Genomic DNA, 27,206 nt, shown 5'->3' with positions numbered 1-27,206 from the left:
TTTCGAGGAAGAAGTAATTTTCCACGTATTTTGTTTTCGAGACATCAGAATATATTTTGAGGTCTCGAATTCAAGCATCTGAGAGCACACAATTTGTTTGACACGGGTGTTGTTTCTTCCATTATTATCTCGCAACTTCGACGACCAGTTGAGTTCAAATTTTTACAGGTTTGTTATTTTATGCATATATTGAGATACACCAAAGAGAAGACTGGTCTTTGACAACTACCAAAGGTGTCCAGTGTCTTTAAACACACAATGATTGATTCTACTGCGCCTATACGTACGTCTTTTATCGGGGCATCGGACGACCTTTTGACACTTCGATCGCGTTTGTACCCCATATCTACCCCGGCTAATTGGCGTTCTAAGAATGGCCATCCGTGCTTTGGAGTGGGGGATTAAGCGGTAAAACCTCAGCCGTATTCTTGAGAGGTACAAGCCGAGACTGTGGAATTCAACAGGGATCGAGGCAGGTACAGTGTGAATGTGTACGCCATTTTGTGTGGGTTATTGTGGGTAAAAACCTCCCGGGCCTCTCCAGGGCTGTATTCCACGGGGATAAGAGATACCGTGTAAAAAGGGTTTGACCTTAGGTGCGTTCGATAAGCTTCCCTGGGTCGACCCCGCAGTGCTCACTAGGGTGAGCCCCTGATGACAAGAGCTAATCAAACGACCACACTCGCCCTCTCGTGGTGACGGCATGAACCTCAGGTCACTCCCAAGTGACACTCCACAAGCAGGGCACTGGGAGCTGACCCGGGTGAGCCCGTCCAAGCTATTCGAACGTACCGAGGCAGACCGGGGTCGACCCAGGGAACCGTTTCACACAATGGTTTATACTATCAACAGCTCTCCATAACTCGTGACCAATGTTTTATGCTAATAATTATTTTGAGTAATTACCAATGGTGTCCAGTGCATTTAAGTACAATTTAAAGATCATTGAAAAATATCGGACGACATTTCACAGAAAAACGAGCCTCACTAACTACCAGCAATGAATATTGCAGTGACTATTGTTATAACAAGGTCACTAGGACTTGTCGAAATTACCCCTTTATAACAGAAATGAGGGTTGTGTATATTATAGATGAGAGCAAAACAAAGAAACACTAGCAAACATGAGATTCGGGACTTAATAATATACTCTTTATATTACAGTGGACGCTATTGATAATTGTCAAAGACCAGTCTTCTCACTTGGTGTATCTTAACATATGCTAAAATAACGAACCTGTGAAATTTGAGCTCAATTGTTCGTCGAAGTTGCGAGATAATAGTGAAAGAAAAAAACACCCTTGTCACACGATGTTGTGTGCGTTTAGACGGTTGATCTCGAGACCTTAAATTCTAAACCTGAGGTCTCGAAATAAAATTCGTGGAAAATTACTTCTTTCTCGAAGACTATGTCACTTCAGAGGGAGCCGTTTCTCACAATGTTTTATACCATCAACCTCTCCCCATTACTCGTCATAAATTAAGGTTTTATGCTAGTAATCATTTTGAGTAATTACCAGTAGTGTCCACTGCCTTTAACATTCGAACAGTATAAATTAATATGTTTATTATTTCCTCAATTTGTCAATATATTGACCGTTGTATTGTAATCCTTCCTGCATGTCAGAACAAATGGTAACCGATAACATCATTTAAAACCCATTGTGTTTACACCGACCACTGAGGTTCTTCCTCCACTCCACTGGGCCCAACTTCATAGAGCTGCTGAAGCACACAATTTTGCTTAAGCGAAAAAATTCTTGCTTAGGAAAATCAGATTACCGGCCAAGACTCTGCTCAATTGTTATTCTAAGGATACAACAGCTTAAAATACCAGTCACAAGGATTTTTTTTTTATGTCATGAATTTGTGGCCAGTAACATGTGTAAATTAAGCGAGCAATTTGCGTGCTTAAGCAAATATTTTGCTTAAGCAGCTCTATGAAATTGGCCCCTGGTCAGTAGGGGTGGCGTGTGAATGGGAATGGGGGGGGGGGGGAGGGGGGCATGATGGAGCAAGTCTGGTCATGCCATCGATGCATAATGTCTGTACCCTTGCGACTTATTAATTTGATTCATCGACCCTTTCTTCATGAATATTCCGGGCAATGTAAAATCCAGATTGAGCCGGTACCATCGCTCTGCATTTATGTTTTGTAACGTGTAGTTCGTACCTAAATATCGACCTCCGTGGGAAAACCCATCGCGCTTTCCTCTGACGCAACAGGTCGTTTCCACACGATGATAATGGGGGAAAACAACCTCAACTTTGAAGAGGATAGATACACATAGTCCAGCCTAGTCTAAACAAATCTTGTTAATGCCTAACCACCACAAATGTTCAAGTGATGAGTGCATGGTCTTAACGATAGCGTTATCAGTTAAAGGCATGCTGGACACCTTATTGATAATATTATTGTCAAAGACGAGGGGTCGATTTAACAAAGATAGTGCCAACTTAGGACATAGTCCTATGAGTTAGGCTAGGTCTAAGCTAGGATGTGCAAAACTCGTCCCATCTCGTCCGAACTCGAGAGGAGACATAGTCTTAACTATTTGCTCTCACTTGGTGTATCTCAATAATTATATGCATACAATAAAAATCTGTGAAAATTTGGAATCGATTGGTCGTCGAAGTTGCAAGAGAATAATGGAAGCAAAAAACAACCAATTGTCACACTTGTTGCGTGCCTTCAGACTTTGAATTCGAGACCTCAGCTGAGGTCTCTCTTAATAATTCAAATATTTTAGTGAGCAATTATTTCTTTATCAAAAACCTTCAGAGGGAGCCGTTCCTCACAATATTTTGTTTCTGTTTAACAATTATTAACAGCTCTCCACTGCTCGTACCAGGTAAGTTTTTATGTTAACAATTATTTGTTGAGTAATGACCAATGTATAATGAACAATCTTTCAGATGTTGTTACCATCTGCAGTAGACCATGAGCAGACGAATGCTTGTTTTGTTCACTAAGCTCACGTGCATGTTACACGCGCCACCTACCAACACACACAAAGTGCTACACCCTTTGTATGCAAAAACGATAGCCAACCATTTAAAGGGAAAGTATATCTCTGGTCGTTTTGACTGTTTAAAGACACCGCATGGACACTATTGGTAATTGTCAAAGACCAGTCTTCTCACTTTGTGTATCTCAACAAATGCATGAAATAACAAACCCGTGGAAATTTTGGCTCGATTGGGTCGAGTCGGAGTTGCGAGATATGAAAGAAAAAACACCCTTGTCACACGAAGTTGTGTGCTTTCATATGCTTTATTATTACGAGACCTCAAAATCGTGAAAAATTACTTCTTTTTCGAACACTACGTCACTTCATTGTTCACTGCCTTAATTTATTGGAAAACACAAGCTGAGAAACGTTACGTCAGTAACGTTTCTCAGATTCTAATGTGTTTGGGGAAAAACAGTTTTTATTGCCATACATTTTTAAGAGTGATTACCAATCAACCGTGAGTTTATTAAATAGGTCTACCTATGGGTATTTTTGTTAAAGTTGATGACTAAAATGATGCTTTAACATCTTTTAATAATACCGTTGATGATGCTGGTGCATTGGTCCAATAGAATTTTGAGGTAGTTACAAAAATAAATGTAAATTAAGGACGGCATTACAGACATAAGCTACCAGCCTAAAAAAAACTATCAGCAAGTGAAAACATTTTCACTTCCTCAATATACACTGACGGTGGTATTCTTGCACAAAATCGCCTTTAAAACCCATTGTGTTTACCGACTGGGACATCTTCCAGGGATTCGCGACTGGTCAGTATTATTTCCGTTCCAAAAGCATCTCCCCCATCCGCATTGCAACTTTATTGTTATTGGAACTAAAGAAAAGAAAACAATGGTGTGTGAAATCATGATGAAACTCTGCAGGGTTGTTGTGAAAATTTTAGCAAACACCAATCCTTCGATCCCGTGAAGTTCGTCTGCGTTTACCCCTCAGCTCATTGATCAGTATGCTCCAGGGTTATCCTCCTCCATGGGCAGAGTGGCTCTATGGTATTCTACAAAAACACAGTCCATCAAGGATGTCTACATCCCTACAACAAAGGAAAGCGCAAACATTCAGTGGTTTTCGAAAGAGCAGACTTAAATACACGTAGTTTTCAATTCACAAATCATACATCTGCCCCCAAAGTCATCAACCATGTTCTATAGCGATGTGACCTGTGACATCACATGTTTACGAAGAGCCACATAGCCTGGACTTCCTGCAGGCATGATTTGTACACAGCCTAATGGAAGAAAACATAATATCTTACATTTTATTGAGATTGCCACTGTCTAATTCCTATCAACTTTTGATATGATGAATAAAAGGGGGGCACATCTTAAAAATTGTCCAGCTTTTACTTTCATAACTCTTGAATCTATGTGGAAATTATGACACAAAATGTAAATTTTCCCCACATGACGAGTGTAATATCTTGCCTGCCAGAATACTCAAAGAATGCACAAGGTCACACTTATTGTAAACAAAGTTCACATGGTCTATGAAGCTTTAGAGAAGACAACAACTGCATCAGCATCACTGAACAGCGTCTCTTATTCACGAATAGCCACGACACACCCCAACACAATATTTTATGTGAAATTTCGTGTTGTTGCCACGTATAGTCACAATGGCACCAGGCAGCTCTGCATACTTTGTTTTTCCTTTCGGAATGTAGGCCCTTACACTTCGAATTATTAAAAACACAACTCTTCACGTCATGATGTTTTGTCCTCGACAAGCCATGCTACTTTGGAAACCCCATCATGTACATATTAATGATTGATTGAGCGCAAACAAAGCACTGGACTAAATTGAATTGAATGAATATGGATTGCAAACATTTTGTTTAAATAAAACGAAGAGGAAATAAAATAATACACGTGAAGTTCAAATTGATTTAAACGCTTACTGTTGCCTAGCTGGCCTACGGCACCAGCACCACCATACTCAAGCATGTTTGACCATACTTCATGGATGAAGAAAAATAGCTTCCTACCGACGTAACCCTGCAAAACAATTACGAAATTCCAAGCCAAATGAAGCTTGCCGTCGGTGTTTTTAACCATCAAATACACGTTATAAATTACACAATAAGACGCCTTGAACCAACTCTCGAGCTGGGCGAGTTAATAAACAAGTCCAGGTAAAAATAAGCTTAAAAACAAAACCCTTAAAATGAGTCAATAAATCATGCATTAATTATTGTCCTCTCTGTAGAAAGAAACGACTTGTAATAATTACTGTTAGTATAGCTCGAATTAATATTTTTCATCCTCTTTGAGGCGAGAGAGTATTTTAAGAAGACTCTATTATTACGAACACCCCTCTTGTAAAATGGAAGTGCCAAGTGAAAACAGCTGACGGATAACAACAATGTGTAACCCCTATGTCGCAGCACAACTGCTCAAGGCTGGATTTATCTGCTCTTTTTTCATAGCATCCATCACGGGATATCTGGGGATGGAGAAAGCCTCCAAATTCTCGTACAAACTGGACGAATTTTGCCTGTGAGCTGGTAATCTTTGAAGGGTGAAAAAGAGGACTCCATATTTAAACATGACGGAGAAATCGTACTGCAAATTGCCGATGGATGGTGGAAAAGATGAGGCTGGAATGGACAACAACACTAGGCAGATGGATGCCGCTATGCTACGGCAGCAGAAACCGGCTGTCGCCGCCTCGACGAAGATTACGGACAAAGAAAAATGGCGATTTTGTTTGAGAAAACTGCGCCGACCGGGCTGGAAATGGGTGGTACTCATCGGTGCATTTGTAATCAGAGGGACACTGAATGGATTCTTGAGTAATTACACCACACTTTCTGTTAAATTGCGAGAGTCGTTTGGATCCAGTGAAGAACTAACAGGTAGCATGAATTATTCATTGTCTGCCATTGCTTATTCGTATTGTCCTCTACGCGAGTGCAGCGCTCCTTGTGGAGGCGGGGTTATCATTAAAATAATATGCAAAATGGTTGACACGTAGAGATATTGTTTTACTTGTAAGATGGTGACGGCTGTATATTCTTGTGATTACTTTGTGTTTCGACAACCCTGTTTCCAAAAATACATGACGATCTAGGATTAGGGTTACTCGTAAGAGCATGGAGGTAGGATTCTAATCCTACCTCCATGATAGGAGGTTCGTTCCGCTATCGTCTACTAATAGCGGAACGAGTTCAACACCATAACATAGGAAGGGGTTAGGGTTAGGGTTCAGTTAAGATTAGGAAAATGCATTGTTCAGAAAAGCTGTTTTAAAGGGATTTATTTTAACAATAAATGCGTTTCCCGTTTGGGGCATTCTCTTTTTTGTATAAGGGTACTGTACTACTGTGTTTTTCTTGTTCATAGTGTGCAGAATATTGAACATTCCACTGCCGACTACCAATTTTGGGGAAGAACCTAGATCAAATGTTTTTAAAATAATTGCTTTGCTGAAAATATTGCAACTTTTGAATTTCTCTGTTTAGCAGAACCCAGTCACAAACGGGTTGTGCATTGCATGATATTTGTGCTGGTAACGTAACCCATTTTGTTATTAGCTTTTTGACGAAGAAATTTCGAGCTAAAATGGCTGGTGCTTAACATTATTCTGCTTAGCATAAACGAGCAGGAAAACAGGCACAGACAGCAAGCATCTTTGTGTGAAATAATTCGACTGGTAACCATATTCTGGTAAACCACAATTTTTTCGTGCTTAGCAGCTTAGTTTTTGAGCTGAAGCAGCTTTATGAAAAAGGGCAATCTTGCTTAGTGTTAACAGGTTACGAGCCAATTTACCATGTACATTGTTTTAATTGGGTAACTGTTTATTTGTGCTTAGCATATTTTGTTTATACTTGGTTAACAATTTCAATATATATGAATGGTGCCCTTGGTGTATTATTCAAGAATTTGAATAATAGGAAACTGTCTCACAGGAGTTAAAGGCAGTGGACACTAGTGGTAATTACTCAAAATAACTATTATCATAAAACCTTATGGGGAGAGATTGAGGGTATAAAACATTGTGAGAAACGGCTCCCTCTGAAGTGCCATAGTTTTCGAAAATGAAGTGCAAGTTCGATGACCGATTGAGCTCAAATCTTCACAGGTTTGTTATTTTATGCACATGTTGAGATACACCAACTGTGAAGGCTAGTCTTTGACAATTACCAATAGTGTCCACTGCCTTTAATTTGTGTCATGTTGGCAACTACCAGGACTTGTATGTAGCAAACATAATTATAATATTGAATAGCTTGTGCGCGAGAAATCTGATCAAGTCAAGGTTGTTATTTTAATTGATGGATAGTGTCAATAAAACGTCTGAACGTGTACAAAGGCTACTATCATAATTATCATATGCAAATGTTTGCGGTAACACCATGATGACTGTCTCTAAAGAGTTGGGGGTGGTTCTGAAAAGAACCGTTGGTTTCAACTCGACGTTTCGAGTTAAAACCACGGTTCTTTTCAGAACCACCCCAACTCAATAGAGATTGTCATTAATACATGGTGTTACCGCAAACCTTTCCATATTGTATTTCCACCATGCAAAGTTTCGAATCCTACTTATAATTGAAATATTCGCAGACGGTGTGCGATCAACCACTTACATGAAATATCAAACCTGTTAAAATTTGGGCAGAATCCGTTGGGTGAATAAAAAGAAAACAATGAAAAACATTATCAATTTTCAGCATGTATTGTCCTAAAAGATAGTGGACAGTGGACACTATTGGTAATTGTCAAAGACCAGTCTTCTCACTTGGTGCATCTCAACATATGCATAAAATAACAAACCTGTACAAATTTGAGCTCAATTGGTAATTGAAGTTGTGAGATAATAATGGAAGAAAAAAACATTCTTGTCACACGAAGTTGTGTGCTTTTAGATGCTTGGTTTCGTTGAATGGTTGATGACTGATTTCGAGACCTCAAGTTCTAAATCTGAGGTCTCGAAATCAAATCACGGAAAATTACCACTTTCTCGAAAACTATGTCACTTCAGAGAGAGCCGTTTCTCACAATGTTTTGTACTATCAACCTCTCCACATTACTCGTCATCAAGTAAGGTTTTATGCTAATAATTATTTTGAGTAATTACCAATAGTGTCCACTGCCTTTACATTTGATTATAACAACCGAAATCAGCTGATGCGTATTTTGTTAGGCTTTCAGATACAATTTACTCGAATATGACTTCATTCTAGAGGGAAATATTTCACAGAATCAAATAGTAGACCTTCATAACCAGGAGGCTATAAGCGTTCATAAGGTAGACCTTTATTAAGTGCACAAGCCTAGAGTTAACCCACGGCATACACAGCAGTTGCCCGTAGTGTCCTGCTTTGTGTCGGTGGTGCCCTTTGTAAAGTCCCAATGCACAGTTTCCTTATGGAAGTGCCCTTATCAGATGAAAAATCCTATGCCCCTTTAAGAGCTAATTTAAAGGCTGAGTGAGCATCGGTGTACATTGTACACATGGGTAAAAAACGTTATGTTATTTATCAACGGTTCAGAACTAACATAAATTATTGCATATAATTAATTTTCAATAGCTATCATGAGTGATTCAGCTTTTTGCTGCGTTTCATGACCATACTGATAAACCATTTTGAAATGAAATGAAACATCAATTTTTGGTTCATTTCGTAGGCTGGGTAGGTTCTGTGCTTCTGACTCTACGGTCCATCGCCTCGCCGCTCTCCACTGTCGTCGTGGTCAAGATCGGCTACCGTACAACCATCTTCCTCGGAATCCTCACCTGTTCATGTTCCCTAATGATCTCCTCTTTCATCCAGGATCTAAGATGGTACTTCGTGACTCTTAGTTTGATGTGCGGTGTAGGGATGTCTTTAAGTACCTTCTGTGCCTACGATTACCTCATGAGTTATTTTCATAAACAGTTCATCAGAGGATCGGGAATGATGGCTTTAGCTTCGAGTTTAGGTAAAACTTCAGTATTTTATGTTGTTTACAGTTCATTGATATTGTTACCATGACACACTTTTAACGTTTTGCTACATTACATCGTAGAAATTACAGGAGAAGGTTAAAACCTTCTTCTGAATTCAAAGTGTTTTTTGATGTCCGGTTGCTGAAGAAAGTACAAATATCTTGGAAAACTCCTGGGGTCAGAATTGACCAGGATTCGGGGTCTCGTAGGCCTGACTCGGAAAGTGTCTCAAAATTTCAGATAATGACCCAGAATTCAACGCTTAAGGTTCGTGCTGCTACAGTGGGGGGGGGGGGGGGGGGTTGCCCGTTGCCCTTAACCTTGCTCTAAAGGGTGTCGTTTCTATAGCAGTGTTTTGTAATACGAATATAGCTCCTGGTGCTCTTTACTTTACAAAAAAGGTTTTGTGACCATTAATGTTTAGAGAAATTACCAAAGCAGTAACTTCTCCCTAGTGACAGCTCATGAGCTCCGTGACATAGCCTATAGACGATGTGACCTCTGACGTCACATGAAAACCATAACATGATTCGCGCGCATACCGCCGGGCAAAACCTTTGTGTTTTGGCAGCCAGCTAGAAAGTGTATGCAATCATACCATGACTACGTGTCTTTTTGCCCGGCGAAACATGACGTATATACAGGGCTGAGTTTCGTAAAGATTGTAAATGCCAGAGTTGCTGAGTAGAGAAAACTAACAAAATAAGGTAACTATCAACATAAAATGTGTTTTAACAATGAAGACATGACCTTTTCATTGAAACATGGCCCCCCACCCAAGCGCCATGCCTCACCTTGCTAAATCATAATCATGACTGATTGGTTTTGGAATTGGCATGAGTTAGAGGGAGGTCAAAATGTTGCAAGAGTCTTGCACTTTGCAGGATAAAAAGCCCCAAACAAACACTACCCAAATACCCAGACACAACAACAAATAATGTGCTCGAAAGTAAGTTTGAACTGCTCCACCGATTTATTGTAATGGTAATGTTTAGCCAGAATAACAAGACCTTGGTTGGGTTTATAATGATTTCCGTATATTGATCAAGAATAAACCCCGTTCAGAGAAACACAATAAACATCAGCTGCAAGAGATTGCTCTTTATGTGTTATCATGGAGGAAGAAAATATCCTCCTTGGTGTTATGGATGCAGAATGAGACCTCTTAGAATATGTAAATTGCAAATCGCGCGTGCGCTCTAACACTGGGTGGCAAAGTGAGGGAAGGACCAAGCTAGACTTGTGGACAAGTCGTTAATGATCCCTCGCGGTGAGACAGTCGAGTTGTCACTGCTCTCGCGCGAAACTGCTGGTTGCCGACTTCTACTCCATAATGGGGAGTAGAGTCGGGCAGCGGGCAGTAGTCGCGCAACCAGCAGTTCGCGCGGAGAGCACCGCTGCAACTCGACTATCTCACCGCGTGGGACCATAAACGACTTGTCCACAAGTCTAGGACATCGGTGGCGTTTGTGCGTTTGCAGTACTGTACAGCCAATGACAGTTGCCTCTAGGTCTTATTTCAAAAAGTATGCTTGCCAGAACAGAATTACAAATCATTTTCCCATGTCTTGGCGTGCCCATTTTTATTTATATCAAGCAACTGGTTCTTAGCCACTTGACAATAGTGTTTGATTTACTGGCGGGATCTTCCAAAAAATATCTCAACTAAACTTTGCATTAATTAGCCTCTGCTACCAGCAGTCTCGGTGGTATAGTTGGTAAGACACTGCTCTCTAGAAATGCAAAGGTAGTAAGAGCGGGTCCCACCCGAGTAATATGCCCATGTGATTTGTTTTCACAGAACTCGGGAAAGTACGGAGTATACAGTGCTAACATGCATCGGTGTATGGGTAAAACCAAAGTGATATTAATTCTGCTAACAAAGACACCCTTGTTATCCCTAATATTGTCACCAAAACATATGGTCAACGTAGTTTTCAATTTGATTCACCTACTTTACACATCAAACAAGCTACCACTATCTCAAGTTTCAAGAGTCTTCTCCAAACATTTCTGTTCAACTCATCGTTTTCTTTTGTTCCTCTGAGATCTAAGAGATTTTCTTTTGGAGGTAGCGCTATATAACTATTGATACATTCATGTTATAAAACAGGGTTGATGGTATTCGCCCCAATGATGGAGAGTCTTCTAGAATCCATCGGACTTGAGAACACCCTCCGCATCTTCGCCGGTCTCTTCCTCTTCATCAGCGTCTTTGCCTTCTCCTTCCGGCCCTCCCCCGCCGAGAGACGCCGAATGTCCGTCATCCAGCTCCCCATCCCACCAGGCAGGGACAGACTGCCTTCGGACCCCGGGGACCTGAAGGTGTTTCAGCCCCTGGAAGTCTTCAAACCACCCGTCCACCAGAAGAAGACTTTTACGGAGTCCATGAGTGTCTATGCACATCTACTCAAGTCGGCTGATATGTGGATCTTGGGTCTCATCAGTCTCATCATATGCCTAGCATCCACCTTCACTTATCTCAACATGGTAGGTACTTGTCTTTGTCTGTCCACCCCTTCCCCCATCTACACGTTCCACAAGACGGTGTGACCTGTGACATTACATATAAAAGAGCCACAGAGCCTGGACTTCCTGCAGGCACAATTTGTACACAGCTCAATGGAAAAACATAAAGAAAATCTTTTATTTTATGGAGATTGCACTGTCCAATTCTTATTTTTGATAAGATGAAAGGGGGCACATCTCAAACTTGTCCAGTTTTTACTTTCATAACTCTTGGATTTATGTGGAAACTATGACACAAAATGTCAACTTTCCCATATCATGCCAGTGCATCTTGCCTGCCAGAAAAGCCAAAGAGTGTAAAAGGTTGCATTTATTGTAAACAAAGGTCACATGGTCTATACACCAGACATTCAATTCATTCAGCCAGCCCGTTCCACACAGTTGGGCAGTGATTCAAATCAAGTCTTTTATCCACCAATCAACCGTACATCAATTAAGCTCCACCATGATGCATAAACACAGCACACTGAAACAAGGAGGAAAATATTATTGTGGATAAACATACTTCCGGTATGGTTTACTGGTAAAGTCTTTTGGGGTCGAGAGTTGTTGAAATGAAGAGGGGTGTTTCAAATGGGGCGGGGGCAAATAAAGAATGCAAAAAAATGAAATGTTTCCAATTATGACAGGTGCATATCCCTGTCAGGCACTTGTGTTGCGTCTAAACGCACAGCAGAGACGTTTCGTTCTTTATGTTCCCGCCTTTTTCTGTTGACCCTTGCCCTGTCACATTCATATTTATAGGGGTGTAAAAGTGCACTACAATTTCCAGGTTTCCCCTCTCGATCTTTCACGTGACTCTACTTTGTACACCTGCCAAACAAAAACAAGGAAATCGCCCAAGTTTCGGCAAGTGGTTATGCAACAGTGGTGGCAAAGACAATAGCAAATATTCTTGGACTCAATTGGCACATACGTTATCTTTATAGACAGGGAAAAAACAGCTTATAGACAATTGATTTAAGTGTAGTGTTGTTTCCAGAAGTTATTGCGCTCTCAGTGTTATCAGGTCATGTTACTGATAGCGGCGAGTGTTAATAAATAATCAAGGTTCTGGAATTGCGACTATTATATCATTGATATTATGAAGAAGGAAGGGGTCAAGCGGGTGAACAGAAATGGCAACAAAAGCAGTTTACTGGCTGTTTTTCGATCATAACAGTTGAGCATGGAGGTGGCTAATTCTACCTCCATGAATGAGCATGTCAATTCTGTACAAAAATATTCGCTATTGATCATCCAAAATATGAACAAACACTTTTCCTCAACATATCACGGGTCATCATGGAATATTCTTTGAAGAAGTTTGTTTCTGGAATTGGCAATGAGTAGTGGTATTTACTTGTTGTTTTGCTTCTTCTTTTTTGTAAGGGGCAAGTTCTGTGATACTAATTTCTTTAAACTGAAAAGAACAAGGAAAAAAAAAAAAAAACATATCTGATCATTTCCTTTTCAGAACCAACCTTCTAAATATAAGATTTGACATGGCGTTTATCACTATTAGGTTTTCATTGTTAGGCACAGTCAAAATATACCCCGAGTGAAAAATTACTATGAAATCCAGACATGCATTCAAATCTAATTTCATAATAAAGTTGGATGTCAGCAGATTTATGCACCAAGTGACTGGCCATAAAACAGACTGAGTTTGGCGGTTGGTTTTTCTTTTCTTTCTGCAACATTTCGTGAGAAAGAAATTTGGGCCTGGGGATGTAAACCCCCACCCCTTTAAAATGGTGCGAGGCATTTCAAAATGGTGTCTGTTTCAAAGTAGCTTTATTTTCCTGGTAGAATTACTCAACGTTGATTGGATGAGAGAGGTGAGGTTGTGGAGTAACATTATGTGCTTTATCTGTCCACATGATGTTGCATACTCCAAATTATTGGTGACGTTTTGTCACCATTGGCACAAACGTAAGTGGTATAAAGTGGACAAAACGAGGGACAATGTTTTTATTATTCAAAATTTGAGAAGTAATTTCAGTTAAACACTGAGGTTAAAGAAGTTTTGAGGTTAGATTTTAAGTAGCCTCGTTTCCAGCCGGTGATCCATTTTTAGTTACAATTCAATGCAGTCCGAGACAGACGTATATATAAAACGCGGCTTCGTTTTATGTTTTGAGAGAAGCCCACAATTAGACAGAAAATATGCAAATAATGCATAGAAAACAGACGCTAACTTGGTTTGCTTGTTTGAGTTTAATCGTTTGAAACTTGTATCTCAAGTTGGTGAATTGAAATAGCACTTTAATTTGAGGTCAATAGAAGACTAAAAACCTAGGCCCAATTTCATAAAGCCTGTAAGCACAGCAAATCATTGCTTAGTAGAAACAGGTTACCAGTCAAAAGTACAATAAGTATATATTGTTGTGGCTGGTGTCACACCCAATGTGGGTTTAGCAAAGAAATTTGCCAAGCAGTATTTTCTGCTGAACGGCTTTATGAAATGGGCCGTGTTATGTTGAGATGCAAAAATTACCAATGGCGGCTGCCGATCGGACGCCAATACGGACACCAGCAACGAATAAAATCAAAATGGCTCCTGGTTGGTGGACGAAATGCCAATTGTCTTGATCTAGGCATAGATGCCATGTCAACATTGTTGAATAATGGTCCTCAAACTCACAACTCTGGATAATTCCATTACCAATTAGCCATCAGGATTTTCATTTTTTTTATGTATTGTTTAACTCACATGGAGATAGTGGAGCTGCACTTAAAAACTGCCTAATTGCAAAAAAGCTTTCATGTTCTATGAGCGTTCATATCAACAACTACTTCATCAGATGCACTCCAAGTACATGTTATTATACAGATGAATGAATTGAAGCAAATGGTGGAGTGGGTTTAAGAGCCTGGTAGATGGGACAGGAAGCCATGGACCCTATACTAAACAGCTCTAATAAAGTTCTCGATCAATGTTCAGATTCTTATTATGATCTTGAAAGTCTGGCCTAATTAAGCGATCAATTTGAATTCCGTAATTATCAGCAAGAATTCAAACAAACCAGCGGTTATTATGGAAATATTTTGAACAATTAACTTTGTACTCATACACGTATAACACGATGTGTTACAGTAATATGAAACATCCTTTTGGCAAGTGGCTCAAAGTCCATTAAAGAAAGCAACATAATTTGAAATGAACAAGCTCACAAAACAGCCATTATCAATATTTGAATATAAAACAAAAACGTCTTGATGGTAAATGTTTTTTCGTTTCCTACTAGGGTATGGAATTATCCGAGAGACCATAAATTTTATCTGAAATTTTATTTTACGTGTAAGAATTCAAGAATATACAGAAAATTATTATCACATCTTTGCAGAAATCTACCAAGCGGTGATGTAAAAAGCATGCAGGATTTACATGGGATTACTGTCTAGAGAAACAATTTGTAAAAGCCTAAATGGAGACAAGCCAGTCTTTGCGTTCTCTCTTTGACGAACAATTCAATATTGAATACAATGGAACAATAGACCTTTTGTAATCTACAATGCAACTTTCACATTTGAAAAATTATTCATCCAGATTGTTTACTGTCAGAATTATTGATTTCCTTGTTTGCAATACTCGAGTGTAATAGCAGGAAGGTATTTAAAGGGAGGGTATACCCTTGCTTACTTACTCCAAAAGTTAATGACTGTAACAACTCGCGAGCTGGAGATATTATACAACATCGTTAGAGAACGACCTCTTTAAATTAATACGGTTTTAGAGAAAGAGTTCATTTCCCAACCCCCAAATGTTAATCTGAGAAAGGCTTCACATGCGTGAAGCCTTTCTCAAGCATCTGAAAGAAAGCATACAATTTCATGCAACAAGGCGTTTTTCTTAAATATTATTTTCTTGCAACTTCGATGACGAATTGAGCTAAAATTTCCACAATTGTTCAGCCCCAACATTTGGATCCGAGAAAAGCTCCAGGCATGGAGCCTTTATTATGCAACAATGTGTGTGTTTGGGGATTCATTATTTTCTTGCAACTTCGAGCCCAAATTTTCACAGGTTTGTTAATAAATGCTGCCATTCATATAACCTAAGACTATCGAGTTCCGTTTTATAATCTTGATTCTAAAGTTTGACTGCATTGTTCCATTTTCACGGTCAGGAGAAAACACAAAAATGTCTGTCGTTATTCAGGTTTCACGTTTAATTTTTAACCCTCCTACTATCTTACCATTGTATGATATCCTTACGTTTTTGGATTTAATATTGTCAGAAGCAATAGACCCGTATCATGCTACCACCATCTTGGTCATGTACCCTGTATCCATCAACATATAATGAATGCTAATATCCATAAACAGAAATGGAACAGACTATTTCTTCTTTCAGTCTCGGCTCGGTTGCAATGATTTGGATTGGAGATTAATCAAGATGGCCGCACCATGAAATAAGTCTATAATGGTATATTGTGGTGAAGGCATCCGCACAGGACATCTCGGCCCAACTGCATCAAGCTGCTAAGCACACAAATTTGCTTAGCAAGACATTTGTGCCTAGATAAAAAAACAACAGGATTACCAACCAAATTTCCTCGTGGATTTCAGGGTAAGCAAACAACAGCTGAATATCAGTAACAAGCAATACGCAACAAATGGAAATTTGGTTTGTAATCCTGGTTTTATCAAGGAAGAACTATCATGCTAAGCAAATTTGTGTGTGCTTAGCAGCTCTATGGAGTAGGGCCCTGTGCTTAGTTGCTACAGCCTTCACACCCGTGCAGTTGACTGGTTATGTTTAGGTTGGTCAACTCGCGGGCAAATGGTTACAGAAAAAGGAGGGTTAAAGCAAGGGACAGTGTTATATCAGCTTCCCATAGAATGCTGACGTACTCTTACAGTACAACTATCTCAATAACGTCACAACCCAATTTACTATGGAGTGAATTCCACTGGTTTCTGTACATGAACCTCTTCCCGAAGAAGCCTTAGGCCCGCACAGTATGAGAAATCTCTCGACTGAAAATCATTGCACAATCAAGTTTTTCGACGTCATGCGTCTAAGATTTCCTCATGTAAGCTTTAAAGGCACTGGACACTATTGGCAATTACTCAAACTATTAGCAAAAAAATCACTTGTTAACAAGCAATGGAGAGCTGTTGATAGTTTTTGAGATAGAGGTAATTTCTCACTCAAATATATTTGAATCTGATACAAGACGTCTAAAGGCACACAAATTTTGTGCAACAACGATGCTTTTCTTGCATTATTCTCTTGCAACTTCGATGACCAAATGAGTCAAAATGTTCACAGATTGGTATCCATATGCATATGTTGAGATACACTAAGTGAGGATACTGGTCTTTGACAATTACCAAAGGTGTACAGTGCCTTTAAAACTGCTCCAAAAGAAACCACGGGCTTTTATACAATTCAGGAAAGGCATGTGCAGAAACGGTGATGAGAATCATGTTTACGATCGGGTGTGTTTAGGCTCAAAATGGCTTATAAATATTCGACTAATCTGCAAGACTGGAATTGGTTACAAAATATAAAGTAGAGCTTCCGAATGATGAATCACAGGTCAAACTTAACGTTTGCTTCCTTTTTACAAGTGACAAAAAGCAAAAGACAAAATACATTTCACAAAAAGACAAGTTTTTTAAAAAGTGGTCTGGTAAAGTTTTGTGGTAACATCATGTACATGATGACGTTTTGTTTTTAAGAAATTTGGCGGTTGTGATTATAAATTTGAAGAGAACAACGTGGGTCTAAAGGGCATTGTCATTCACGAGGTAACTTTCACAGGCTACTTGGAGCCAACCAGCAACTGCAGTGAATGCTGCAGGACCACTTTGGTAGCACATGAGTTATTTTTACGAAAAAACATGTCTTTTCCCAAAGAAAAATATGTGAACATTAAAATGTGAATGCCTTTCTTCTTTGAGATGGCCTGAAACTTGTTTTCTGTGAATATTGCCTCGTGTGATTTTGGTTCTTACAACTTGACGTTTCGCTCTGTGTGCTGGTGATAATCAGACCAAAGAGAACTTTTGCTTTCGTGTGCATGGTGTTACTGCAAATCTTTACTCGACCAAAGTTTTCTGTGCCCGTGCAAAGTTTAAGTTCTTGCTAATCTATAGCCAAGATTTTCAATCTAAACCTACTGATAAAATATTTTAGCTGTAACATCGCTAACAGGAAATATGTTTAACAGTTCGCTCAGTCTGCACGAATCTGAATATTTATAAGTTGGATTTCTAAACACGCCTGATTTTATTCACCTGTAACCATTAACTAGAGTGCATTCAGCGCTTACAACACGTGCCATTTGAAACGCAAACAAACTTAAGTTTATAACAAAAGGAAAAGTTCAGTCTTTTGTTGTTACAGCTCTCTTGCTGTTGTGTTGAGTTTAGACCTAGGGGGGGGGGGGGGGGGGGTTATGTTTGCGTTTACTTAGTGGCTGTGTAGGTTGTAAGTGATGTTGAGTAATATCCTTTGTTGGGATAGCGTAGCAAGAAACCGGTTCGATCTGGATTCGGCAAACGAAGACATAGTAAAATCCTGCTTGCTCTTCGAACACCGTTGTTGGTTTAATAATGTAAAAAGTTCGATAAGGGTGAGGCTGGTAAAACAGTGTTGACATGGCATAATGCTACGACTGTTAGAACAATTGCTCAATATGGGGGATTGATGAAGACTCTCAGTGCCAAGGGTTGTAAAGAAAGGTTCACAAACAATTGATTTGTTACTGCCAACATTTTGATTTGATGTTTACGTGTAAAACTGTGTTTTTATTTTTTTTATTTGGTGTCAGAGCTAGCTGCGTGCATTGCCTGCGCTTTCATGTATTACTATGTGATCTGATTTTACGACTTGCACAGGTAAGCTTTCTGAAATCCATCGGGTTGAGCGTGAAGACAAGTGCCTTTACGCTGAGCATGATGGGTGTCGGAGAGTTTGGGGGCACCGCCTTGTCCACTGTTCTCGGTGACCGCATCCCCCTTCTAAAGGTGGAGATATTGGCCATTGCTTCCCTGGTGGCTTCCGTCGCTACAGCCGGATTAACCGTCGTGCACGTCTATTCGGGAGTGCTAGTGGTCGTTATAGGTAAAATTATAAATGAACACAAGGGATATAACGTCTAAGAACAATGTGTTTTATATGAATATTCTGATAATGCATGGTTACTCCTTAATGCGTGTTAATTACACGAACCTTGTTTATATTGTTTGCAATTGTTTGTGGGGGTTGAGTTAACAAACTGGTGGAAATCTGATAATGATTTGTTTTTTCTCTCTGGTGCTTGACTTACTAAACTGTGTTAGTAAAAGGCCTGCTTGTGTTTGTTCGCAAAAGAAGGAATCATAAACATAAACACAAAATGAGTGAAATACACTATCGATGCTGTAACTCAGATCTCTCGTTTAAAAGATCTGCTGTTTGGGAAATGTCCAGCAGTTATACAAACATTTATTTTGATGGATTTGACCCATAGCTATAGACACACACAGCGCTGGTATGTATAAGTGCCACTGTGGAAACAAAATCATTACTAGATTCCAAGACACTTAGACTGCCCCTAGTCCTCACATTATAATTACTTCTAAGTGGTTTGGTGTCAAGTTTTGTGTTCACTTGCGTTTCTTCTCTCAACTTTACCAACAATTCCAGTAGTTTCCTCTCTCGCTTCGTTCTTTACTGCTGTTAATCATTTAGGCCTAAAATATTAACCATAAATTCCGAAATCCACGATTACTAAATTGATGCATACCCAGAAAGAAAAGAGTGAACAATGTGTCAAGCAAAAGGCAGTTTATGTTTCTAAAAAAAATAAGTAATAACACGGAGACTTCACAATTTGTTAGAGCAGTTGTTAAGAGCACCGGGTTCAAGCTCTGGTGTTTGATCAGCAGAGTGTGGGTTCGGATCTCGGTCGTGACACTTGCTATGTAAAATTTGGGAGGTTGTGCTCTCTGCTCTACCGGCCAGGCTTTGGACCGATGATAGGGTTGGGGTCTTGCCTATAAATACTTTGTCGAAATACACTGTCGACAATGCCTTTGTCATCGAAAATAGCTTTGTTGCTGAAAACGGCGGGTACACCAAACTCCAAAGGTTTAAATTGATTTAGTCCTACTCAACCGAAGAAAAGAAAAAGAAGAAACAAAAGTGGAAAAAATGGAAATCAATGTTGGTGTGAGATCTTTGGGTTTTTGTGTGTGTTTTTTTAACGAATTATTCGTGACTTTTTATTTACGAAATGTCACACATTCCAATAAACAAAATAAACAAAACAACAATAGCAGAGTATTTTACTCTAGTAAAACAAAGAAGGAATTCACATTCCGTCTTTTAAGCCTTCCCTTCTCAAACACATCAATTGTTTATGGCATATTATTTGGAAACTTCAGAAAGGAAAGACCCCCTGCCCCCTTCTCTTATTACGAACCCTGGAAAGACCTATTGTTACAGAGAGAAGTGATACGCCCAACACGGCGTAGAGCTACAAACAAAACCATTGTTTCAAAATTCTGAATTCGTACTCAGTGAAATTTGAGTGTCAAGAGAGCTATTTTGTTACCCAAAACGTGTGCAAGGATAAAGATTGTCGGAGTAACTAATAATCCACATTTACATTTTGTTAACACTTAGTGGTAACTGAGATGAAAACTTGTTTTCTCTTTTCTTTTTGGGTATGCTGAAACGTGGATGTTTGGGATACTGACTTAGCATAAAGCAAAATCCAAACAACTTGTAACAAATAAAGGCAGTGGACACTATTGGTACTCTGTATGCTAAATAATTATTAGCATAAAAGCTTACTTCGTAACGAGTAATGGGGAGCTGTTGGTAGTATAAAACATTGTGACCAACGGCTCCCTCTGAAGTAATGTAGTTTTCGAGAAAGAAGTAATTTTCCACGAATTTGATTTCGAGACCTCAGATTTAGAATCTGAAAGTACACAACTTCGTGTGACAAGGGTGTTCTTTCTTTCATTATTGTCTCGCAACTTCGACGACCAATTGAGCTCAATTTTTCAGAGTTGTTTTTATGCATATATTGAGATACACCAAGTGAGGAGACCGATCTTTGACAGTTACCAATAGTGTCCAGTGTCTTTAAAACTAACGTGTTGTGGGAAGTTATCATTACAATTTATGTATTTAGGAGTCCACAATAAACTCACCATTGGGCATTAGGTACTAATATCTTTATCGTTATTGATTGTATACTAAATTTAATTCACATTCGTGCGTAAAATTTCGTAAGGGAAACACGTCCATTAGTGCAGATATTCAGACAGCTTTGTTTAATGTTATTGCACACACGAACATCAATTTATCCATCAGCGATGAGCGTTAAAATAGTTTAATCTTGACTTTCCGAAATTGCAGAAGTGAAGGTACTTTCTTTGATGGGTTGCACGGGATTCGTTAAAACAAATTTCATTATTAATTGAAGCCTCGGTTACATATGTACGGTGCCCCAGCAGTGCCATGTCAATTTTTCCAGATGACGAGATAATTAATCTCGTCCCGTCGACGTATTGTAGACAAGTCGACCTGTCGTTGCTAATAATTCTCGCGAGGACGACTTATTGAACTGAAGAGGTCGACTTATTGTAACAAGTCGACTTTCTATTGAATCTAAGGTTGACTTCCAATCAGGTGTCGACTTGAATTCAGTAGGTCGACTTGGTGATACAGATCGTGTGGACAAGTCGACACTGGGTATATTTGGCAATCGAATATACACAAGTCTCCATTATTTGGTGTCGTCTGTGCAATACCAATAATTAATACGATGGTTTGTTTCCCATGTATACAATAAAATAAAGATATAACGGTGCTTTTGGTTTTATCCTTTAGTTTTACTGTGGGGTCGTGAGGTAGTATTACTGTTAGAGTGTTACGTACACTAGCCAAGAGCACTGGCTGGACGTCCTGCGTTATGATGGTAGGAAACTGCCATATAATGCTGGACACAAAATATGAACAATGCAAAAAAGCACATTTTCCGAAACAGGTTTTGACGAAACTGTTTCTGAAAGTAATGCTTTGTTGATAGGTTGTGGATTTTGTTTGAAGAAAAACAAAGTAACATCATGTTTATGATATTACTGTTTCTAGTATTTTTTTACTGAGTGATGGTTAGTTATTATAACTATTACTATTGACTAGTTTATGTTCAGGTCGGTTCATTCTGCGAAATATGCAAACGACTGCACTGATTGCGCAAGTCGCGACGTTATTGACAAAAGGGAGTTTTCGTCTTGACAACGGATGGTTCTGCGACGGTAATGATGACATTTGGCGTCATCTGCGCTTGCAGATGGTCGTCCCTCAATTTCTACGACAGTACTCGGGATGAATCTTCGTTTGCGGTGAAAACGACAACGTTTGGCTGAAAAAAATCGTCGCAGAACCATCCGTCATCGAAAACGAAAACCCCCTATAAAGAAAATACACTACTCGGTGTTTTGCTCAAATGCCTATACACAACAGCAACTTTCACTTTGTTTTGTTTCTTGTGAAGATGAACCGACCGGGAAATAAAATTGTGTTATTGTGTTTTCATACTGGTAGATGTTATTCCTAGGTATAAGCTATAAACTTGTAATAGAAGTGGAGGGAAGTCTTATAATGTTTTAAGTGATTATAGAATCGGAGAAGGGTGGGCGTTCCCACAGATGAACAGAAGGGTGTAGTATTATCCTAAACTGTCTAGTAAAAATTGCACGGGGAAAAAAAGATGGCAAACACCAAATGCTTGTCGTCTTGATAACAAAATTGATTGTGTTCGCAATTAGGAAGGATTTCTAAACGGTCGCGCATGTTTGAAAAGGAGTGATCTCTCCTTAATATTGTTTTTTTTTCAAATCAAATAACTTGACAAAATGAAACACTTTTTTATGTGAACGCAGACCTTCTCCGACTCTTATCAAAATATGTGTTATGTTCAATAGAACAATGTACCGGTGCTCAAGAGTTTTTTTAATTTAGAATTTGTAAGAATTAATTAGTTGTTTATCTGGTGTAGAGTGTGTATATAGTTTTAATTATAGGAATTAACACTTTAATTGACAGATAGTTCGAGGTAAGTGGTTTTATTTAGTGTACTTCATGATCATACAAACGGAAAAAAACTATTATTAATTTGCACATGTGTTTATCTATGCATGATTGTTCTAAACTCTTTCCACACACAATGTGTTCACACCTGTTATTATCTCCCATTGTCCCTCTGTTGTTTGGTACTTTCATTTGCAACAGCTCCCATTGTTTTTTGTACACATTTCCCAATTGGGGACCTTTACCCAACTGGGAACCCTGTTGTCCTCCGTTGGTTGTGTGCACACTTTCGAGGTGGGGACCTTTACCCAACTGGGAACCATATTGTCCTCCATTGGTTTTGCGCACACTTCCCAACTGGGGACCCTCACCAAACTGGAAACCCTCACCCAACCGAGAACCCTATTGTCTTCCATTGGTTTTGATATCACTTTCCAACTAGGGGACCCTCAACTGGGATTGTCTCTTTAGTTATGTCCCCCGTTTGAATGTGAAAACCCTACCCACATGCACACATAGGCCTACCAAAACTTTCGGAGCAGGTTTGTGTGTTCCTAGCTGCTATTGTGTTTTTATTGTTCATCTTTCTAAAAAATTCCTTTAGGGTTAAAGTTGTACACAATAAAATTATGTGGGGTCTATTGTTACATTCTGTAAAAGACCCCACACGGGCTTCTGTGTAAAAACAAGAATGGCATTTAACACGTAGACCCAATAAGTTTCCTTTGTTATGGCATAAGTCACCGGTTTGAAATTGATCGTCGCAACAAATACACCCATAGAGGAAATGTTTGTGGAGTTTGGCATTACTCACTTCCAAACTGAGACCGGTGCGTAATGCATTCCAGGTTTATTTCACCCTTGGAATAATTTGTGAGTTGCGCAAATATTTTGCTGGCTTCAAGAAAATAATATGCACTATGGGAGTGCGACTTCCACTAAGGAAGTCAGGTAGCTGTTAAAGATTAAAGAGGCACTCTTCGTGAGCGAGTCTGTGACCAGACTTTAAATAATGAACAGATCAAGGCTTGCGCGTTGTCAAATGTTGGGATACTTTGCTCTTATTCATGTACATCGCTTTCCCGCGTGAGGACTGCTAGTCTACTCTCACTTTTGCACACGGCGCCCTTTAAAGCGTTTGTACTTGATGTGACGAAAGTATTCTGGGTAGCACGACGACTGTGCCCCTTTAATTCATTTTGTTCAAAGTTTAAAACACGGTGCCACTAAACTTTAAAAAATGTCTGTCCCACACGTGCAAACTTTACAAGGTGTAGAAATTCATGTTTATGGTAGGCATGGGTAACTTTAACTGTAACGTTAACATTGTTATGTGTGGAAGGAGTTGGAAATGGTCATGGGTAGATTACAGAACATTCAAAGTTCACAAACCACATTACATTCATCATTTAACCATATCGATGTTATTCATGTATTCCATTTTCATGTTTCTATATGTGATTTTTGTTCCACCAATACAGTTAGTATTGTTAACACTTTTGTTGTGTTTTATTTGTTATAGATACAAAGTATTAATCACACCAAATCTAAACGTTATGCATTGTCGTCGGTAAACCTATTATCCAATGACAATTGTTTTTCTGCTTTGTTCGAATGGGAGACTTTGGAACGCTAGGTGGCAGCAGACTTACCAGGTAAATTTCCATTGTTTATGTAGTTCTGGGCATGCGCACATTACCGAGAGCAATGGATTTTACCTGGTAAGTCTGCTGCCACCAAGCGTCACAAAAGTCTCTTATTAACGTTCCCGAGAGAGAAATTGAACAGAAATTAAACACGACGTTGGTGTTATACTTTAAAGAAAACTGATGTGGAACTGAAAAGTCAAAAACTGCAAGTGCAATTATCGCAAAATGTAACAAACATGATAAATTGACATCTCCGTCTTATCACTTGAAGTGTGTTGGAGTATTGTGACGGATTATAGCAACATATTGTCTTTGTAACAATAGCAGTTTATTCTTCCCTCTTTGATAATAGTTTTATCTTAAATGTTCTTAACGCCATGGTTACTACAACTAAAGACTAGTTCATACTTTAATGTAATTGTAACATGTAAACAAATAATCTGAAGCATTTGTCAGAGCTCTTCTTAAATTCGAAGTATATCTTTGTTTTTGTGGGGACCGTTCGGCTGTTGTAATTTAATATTACAAATACAATACTATAAAATCTCTTGAGATTTCCCTTTGCTTTAAAGTATGAACATGGTCTTTAGATGGGGAAGCCATGTCATTGTGAAAAGAACCAATTGTCTGACATTGTTATCTTTTTTATTTCCAGTGATTGGTTTTTGCCGCTCATTGTACAACATGTTGATATTTCCGTCCGTGATCGAGACAATGGGTAAGGGGAGGAAGCTAGAGGCCTGCTCTATCTCGTCTGTCATGTGTGGTATCGGATATCTACCAGGCGGAATCATAGGAGGTAAGCAGCGATAAAGGCAGTCTGGTCCCCCGACTTATTATCCACAAGTATAAAGGCAGGCACTGGCCTTGCGGGCTCGATGATTTCATTGGATGCACTTATTTAGTAGCAACATGACGTTAGTATATGGCAGTCTGTAATTGATTTAACGAAACAATACTGGTTGGCATGGACGGCCGAGCCAAAACATTCAATCTTTTCAACAGTGTGACAAAATTCTACATTTCTGCAAACTTTTAATTTAACAAAACACATCCCATGATATGGACCATTGGTCTTTTATTCACAACAAATTCAACACTACTTTTAAATAATTTGTGTATCAATGTTCATTTGCCTTTATGACTTCCTATAATTCACCATCAAATTGCACGCCAAAAATTGTAGATGTGAGTAGTTAGCACAGCATGGCTTGAAATGCGCGCTATGCACACATGGCCACAGACTAGCTCCTAAAAACGGCACAACCAAGTGTTACGATGACGTCATGTGAACATTCCAACCTCTCTTCGAATCACAGGTGCCCTGTATGATGCCACTGGTGACTACACAGCTTCGTTGTGGGTGTGCGCATCCCTGTATTTCATATCGGTTCTACTGTTGGTATGGTGTTCCTATCGCTCTCGCCACTCAAAGAAACTGACAGACAAGAACAGCGCGATGATGAACAGCGACGGAAAGGTTGATAGCTTTCAAGAGAGAGATTACTGCATAGTAGAAAACATCATAACTACGGTGTAAAGAAAGAGACCTGCGAAAATGTGTACAACAAGAGCCATGAGGCCTGGACTTCCTGCATGCCCCAAATCATTGGGTGAAAGCTTGCAGTACTTCTAAAGACGATGTGACCTGTGCAACTGATATTTACAAATAAGCCACAGAGCCTGGACTTCCTGCAGGCACGATTTGTACACAGCCGAATGGAAGAAATCATAAAATCTGTTATTTTAAGGAGATTGCACTTTCTAATTCTTATCCATTTTTGATATGAAGAAAGGGGGCAAATCTCAAAACTTGTCCAGCTTTTACTTTCATAACTCTTGGATTTATGTTGAAATTATGACACAAAATGTTAACTTTCTCATATAACCTGTGCAGTGTTATGTCTGCCAGAATACTCAAAGACTGACAAGGGCACACTTATTGTAAACAAAGTTCACCTGGTCTATACGTTTTTGTTATGGCGAAAGGGGAGTACGGTGTAGACAACTCAAAACTGAAAACCAGCTTTCACAATTTCAATGAGCTAATGTTGACAAGACGCTACAAAATGTCTAAAACAGTTTAGACAACTAACGAGCCACAAAGCATTGACTTCATGCAGGGACATAATGTGCACATATCAATGGGTGAAAGTAGTTAGGTCTTACGATTTCGATATGATATTATAGAGTTAAATCGAAACTGAAACAGCTGTCATTTTGTCAATGGCTTATTTGAAAAAGATAATACGAACATGCCAAAGCCGATGTTTCCTCATAATAAAGAGCCACAAATCCTGGAATTCATGCAGGCACAAAATGTGCACTGCTTATTGTGTGAAAGCAGTATATCTTTACCTTTTCAATACGATGAAATGGAATACAAAACTCAAACTGATTCAGCTGTCATAATGTCAAAGGCTTATGGTGAAAAGACGCTACAAAATCTAAAATAACAGTTTTGACAACTAAATAGCCACAAAGCGTGGACTTACTTCAGGCACAAAATATGCACTGGTCATTGCGTGAAAGAATTAGATCTTATGATTTGGATGTAATGACGAAAGGGAGTACACAAATCGAAACTGATTCAGCCTTTAATAAGTTTCAAAGGCTTATTATGTTAAAAAAAGACGCTACAAAATGCCAAAGCTAGTGTTGACAACTAAAAGAGCCACGAAGAGCTCACGCGCGAAATACCGAATCGGGAAGCCAGCAGTTCGCGCGAGAGCAGGATCTCGCGAGAGCACCGCTACTACTCGACTATCTTACCGCGTGGGGCCGATTAAACGACTTGTCCACAAGTCTACGAAGAGCATGGACTTCCTGCAGGTACAAATTTGATGTTGTGACGAAAGAGAGTACACAACAAAAAACTGATCTAGCTGTCATAATTACAATGGCTTTGTGTTGAAAATGACGCAACAATATGTCAACGCTAACGTTCTTTTTACCAATACAAAATCGGCGTTTAATTTTGCACAGTTGGTGGAAGAGGATTTCTGCAAAAACCTGCGTGGGAATTTTGAAGCTCTGTTG

The 27,206-nt window shown here is 39.2% G+C and overlaps 1 protein-coding gene and 1 long non-coding RNA gene across 2 annotated transcripts; one reads left to right on the top strand and one right to left on the bottom strand.

Moving 5' to 3' along the window:
- Positions 1-3,541: 3,541 nt before the first annotated feature.
- Positions 3,542-5,056, bottom strand: LOC117304437. Its single transcript, XR_004520595.1, has 2 exons — positions 4,930-5,056; positions 3,542-4,065 (listed from the first exon to the last, which is right to left on the bottom strand). It is a non-coding gene; the product is annotated as an uncharacterized LOC117304437 (long non-coding RNA).
- Positions 5,057-5,414: 358 nt separating this feature from the next.
- LOC117304436 (monocarboxylate transporter 3-like) lies at positions 5,415-25,844 on the top strand. The gene is made up of 6 exons (XM_033788894.1): positions 5,415-5,886; positions 8,663-8,956; positions 11,077-11,453; positions 18,327-18,552; positions 24,823-24,966; positions 25,487-25,844. The coding sequence occupies exons 1-6, from the start codon at positions 5,577-5,579 to the stop codon at positions 25,705-25,707; spliced, it is 1,572 nt and encodes a 523-aa protein (XP_033644785.1). The 5' UTR covers positions 5,415-5,576; the 3' UTR covers positions 25,708-25,844.
- Positions 25,845-27,206: the final 1,362 nt, after the last annotated feature.

The sequence above is a fragment of the Asterias rubens genome, chromosome 21 (genome assembly GCF_902459465.1).
Source record: "Asterias rubens chromosome 21, eAstRub1.3, whole genome shotgun sequence".
NCBI lineage: Eukaryota > Metazoa > Echinodermata > Asteroidea > Forcipulatida > Asteriidae > Asterias > Asterias rubens.
Note: the sequence above shows the minus strand (reverse complement) of the source record. Positions and strands in the feature narration are given on the sequence as shown.

Excerpts from the sequence above, each read along its gene's own strand:
- LOC117304436 (XM_033788894.1), top strand. The coding sequence starts at position 5,577 with ATGACGGAGAAATCGTACTGCAAATTGCCGATGGATGGTGGAAAAGAT. Across the intron at positions 8,957-11,076 it reads GGCTTTAGCTTCGAGTTTAG|GGTTGATGGTATTCGCCCCA; the intron begins GTAAAACTTCAG and ends GTTATAAAACAG. Across the intron at positions 24,967-25,486 it reads ACCAGGCGGAATCATAGGAG|GTGCCCTGTATGATGCCACT; the intron begins GTAAGCAGCGAT and ends TTCGAATCACAG.